Source organism: Periplaneta americana, chromosome 12 (assembly GCF_040183065.1).
Source record: "Periplaneta americana isolate PAMFEO1 chromosome 12, P.americana_PAMFEO1_priV1, whole genome shotgun sequence".
Lineage (NCBI taxonomy): Eukaryota > Metazoa > Arthropoda > Insecta > Blattodea > Blattidae > Periplaneta > Periplaneta americana.
In genome coordinates this window covers 65,360,272-65,364,273 of record NC_091128.1, presented here as the reverse complement: position 1 = coordinate 65,364,273, position 4,002 = coordinate 65,360,272, and the positions used below count along the sequence as shown (strand labels likewise).

The 4,002-nt window shown below is 35.8% G+C and overlaps 1 protein-coding gene across 1 annotated transcript; it reads right to left on the bottom strand.

Annotated features, from left to right (window-relative positions):
• Nucleotides 1-300: 300 nt before the first annotated feature.
• LOC138710501 (copper homeostasis protein cutC homolog) lies at nt 301-2,763 on the bottom strand. The gene is made up of 2 exons (XM_069841441.1): nt 2,324-2,763; nt 301-2,234 (listed from the first exon to the last, which is right to left on the bottom strand). Exon 2 carries the CDS (start codon nt 2,225-2,227, stop codon nt 1,469-1,471), a length of 759 nt encoding a protein of 252 aa, XP_069697542.1. The 5' UTR covers nt 2,228-2,234; nt 2,324-2,763; the 3' UTR covers nt 301-1,468.
• Between the last annotated feature and the right edge of the window lie 1,239 nt (nt 2,764-4,002).

Sequence of the window (4,002 nt, the reverse complement as noted above, 5' to 3'; positions counted from 1 at the left end):
TATTTTACAATTTCATATCTTCCTGTTCCGAACTTTTATCCTGTTCATTCCTACCAGTGCATTTTTCAGTAGGCAGTTCCTTCTTAGACAGCGACCCAGCCATTATTTGCAATATAAACACTCTTAAGGCATATTTTCATTCTATAATGAAATAGGCCTATGGATTAATATTCTGGAGCAACTCATCTCAAGCTAAACATAGTTTTGTTTCATTAAATGAAGGCGTAATAATGACAGGTGATACCATGTAGAAAGGTTTTCCAAAATTTAGAAATACTGATCTTAGGCCTAGCTTGTGAATACATTGTCTCAAGTGATATTTTATTTAAAAAAAAACCAACGATAGATTTAGTACTAATCAAAACATTCGTAGTTATAATACAAAACACAAATCAGATCTCCATCTACCCTTTGTTAGCCTCAGCTGTTGTATTCATGAAGGCCCATTATGTTCTTCAATGCAGTAGACCTACCTACATAATTATCTTAAAGCTTTGAAGGACCAAGAGAAATTAGGTTAAAATAGATTTAACAAAATTTCTCTAGACTTAGAGGCCTACCTTCTATTGAACTAATTGCTAAGTGGAGAATTAGGTTACAGCAGCTTCCAACCATGCCATTATGATGGGAGCAAATTGCAACCAAATACCTTACTATAGTAAGGTATTTGTTGCAACTAAGTACATGATGTCGCCAACATTTGGGCATAACGTTTACCTGTGGCATTGTTGCAAGCAGAAATTTGTCTTCTGTCTGTCTGTCTCTCTCTCTCGTTAATGTTTTCAATATTACTGAGAGATAGCACTACTGTTTGCGACAAGGTTAGATAGGGTTTGATAAGGAGATATATTAGTGATAAGTAAGCCCACTGCCAGTGACAAGGTTATATAGAGTTAGGCGAGGGATATATTAGTGACAAGTGCATTGCGCAAAAATGACACAAGTGAATGTTACGTCCATTATCCCTTTGAAATAATATATTCGTTTCTCAAATTAGTCGATTTAACCGATATTCCTTGGACCACATCATATTTCTCCTTCATTTTGCTATGATAACGTGTTATGATATCTTCGAAAATGTGCATTTTCTTATGGTGATTAAAAATTTCCCGCTATACTCTATAAATTTTGCAATTGACTAGTTCAGTGAATTCTTAAATATAATCATGCATTTTACAAGCAACATTTCGTTTCTCTTTTAACATAGCTTGGTACAGCCCAGCGACTAGTGGCGAGCATAGTCAGTACTGCTGCACTGTGTGAATTATCCACTTGTTCGCAACAGATCTATTTTCTTGTATATTGAATTAATTGCTTACTAGGCCTATGTATTACTTAACATCTATTTTTTTATATACCTACGGAATGCAAGAATGAAATGAAATATTTAAAAATGTAGAACTCTACAGTACGTTTAAGTATAAATAGAAATTTCCAAATGTACATACACATAAGCACACATTCTGAATCACACATTTATCTCCCATTTGCTGCTTTTCCTTATTTCATTGGCTATGTTGACCATTTCCCTAACCAGCTCCACTGATGTGATAAACACACTGTCCTTATTGCTGTTAAATCCCATGGTGCATCTTTTGGACGAACCAGTAGATTTCTTTGCAACCTTGGCTGATGCATGGAATTCCCTGGCCCCTGTCTGTCTAAGGATATCTGCAACATTGGATTTTGTAATTCCAGCTCCAGGCATAATAGTGATCCGTTCATTCGCATCCAGAATTAATTTCTTTAAAACCGGTATTCCCTTCTCTGCAGTTAACTCCTGTCCACTAGTCAATATTCGAGAAAATCCTAGCTCCAATATCGTGGCCAATGATGCCTGGATATCATGACATATATCAAATGCTCGATGGAATGTAGTGGGCAAAGGTGATACGATGTCCAGGATTTCTCTGCATGCATTCTTGTCTATTTCACCACATGGAGTAAGTGCACCAAACACAAATCCATCTGCACCCGACTCTTTGAGTATACTTGCATCATATTTCATAACCTCAACTTCCTGACATGAATATACGAAGTCATCGCCACCACGGGGCCGCAACATTACAAACACTGGTATTGTAACAATTGACTTAATCATTCTCAGCAATCCAGGAGTGGGGGTTAAACCCCCCTCACTCAAAGCTACACACAACTCTAATCGAGATGCTCCTCCATGATAGGCATTGAGAGCAGATTCTACATTATCCACACATACTTCCATCATTTGTAACCTGAAACAGAGGGAAAAATCTTTACAGGCTAGGGACAGAAGTAATAGTTTTGTCTACTTCTTGAAAAATCTGTAATACAATGAACTTACACTACGATTACCTTCACCCCAAATATGAATGCGAATTTCCGTGGATACAATACATGAAGGAGGTGACCTCAATTGTCAGGAAAGAGATACTTTCTGTAGGAATGTGTGTGGCCCAAATAACCTATCCTAATTACCACATTTTCTTTTATATAATTAGAAGCTAAGTACGAATTGTAAGCACTCTATTTACAGATCAAACAAGATTTCTTCCAACTTTGTATTGGTTATGGTTGGCTGGTTGGTTATGATTTTGTTTTAGAACGTCCTTGATTGAACAAATCTTCTGACGTCCGTACAAAGACGTTTTATGCGTCCATTCATCAATGTCCATGTACCGGACGAGACACTCGGGGCAGGATCATCCAAGTTGTGAGATGGCAGAGCCTTCGACAAATCCGTCCACTTTTTTTCTATGAGCAACTTTTCCGATGCGTGCGATCATGACCTTCTGTAATAAATCAATTTTAATTGGTCAACTGTTCCTATAGGGATATCCTGAACTAGCACCAACAGATAACGCGCATGTACTTTGAGGGATGCGCTTTGCGTATGCATTTGTTTTCCGGTATATAAACATTGAGGATTTACGTAGTGTATTAATACATTAAATACTCTTAAAAACAACTCAAAATGCCAAATTTTTATTGTGTTCCTATGTTTCAAAACCAGAGAAAGTCTTTTGTCTTCATTCAGGTCCCGAAATATTCTTAATATATGCACAAAGCCTTAAAAAATTTAACTAATTAAATTGCGCCTCGAAAGTGCTAGCTATTAAACAAAAATAACTACTTCAAGTAAGGAATTGCTGGCCACAGTTTCATTTTGGAGGAGGGGAAAGAAAAATTAATAAAAGCATACGCAACCTCGACAGCAAGCTATGTTAGCTTAGATTATATGCAGTACTTTTAGAAGTCTCCGAAGTTTACGCCAGCATTTTACGCCTGCAGTAAACTCTCGATTAACCGGGATGTTTATTATCCAGGACGATCCATAGTGAAATCCATTTAGTGAATAATGTTTTTGATGTGCTGTAGACTAATTATTAAAACCATATTTTTATTACAAATTCATCCTACATAGTATTGAAAACTGTATGTTCTTAACCTACAAAACACAGGAGTAATCGTGATAATACTGCGATAATATTATATCATCTTAGCAAACATTGCATTTTATCTTCCTGCAATTATAGAAAAAATACGAGGAATTCAATCTCGATAGTCCCTTCCCTATAAAAAAAAAACACATTGGTGACTGCATATCCTGTTTTTACAATACTAATGATTAAAGAGGTAATATTCACCTTCGACAAAGTTTTTATTTATTTTTTTTTTCCTGCACTTCGTTCTCGAAGTTCTTGTTTAGGTTCATGAATATTCAATTTACTCGTATCTATATTCTGCATACTGCAGATTTCTCCATTCATGTCATAAGGGGAATCGCTCAGTATTATGCAAGTTTACGCTATTATTTATTGTAAATTAAATTAAATTATGATGTAAGAAAATACTGAATTATATTAAAATATACTAGGTTATACAAAATAATTATAAATATAATTTGAAACGCACAAGCAGGAGAACGTAATCAACTGTAGCATATGACATATGACAACACGTTGTGCCGCACGGAACGCTCCTGCCATCTAACGGTAAAACTTCGCATAAGATATCCCTATT

Excerpts from the sequence above, each read along its gene's own strand:
- LOC138710501 (XM_069841441.1), bottom strand. The coding sequence starts at position 2,227 with ATGATGGAAGTATGTGTGGATAATGTAGAATCTGCTCTCAATGCCTAT.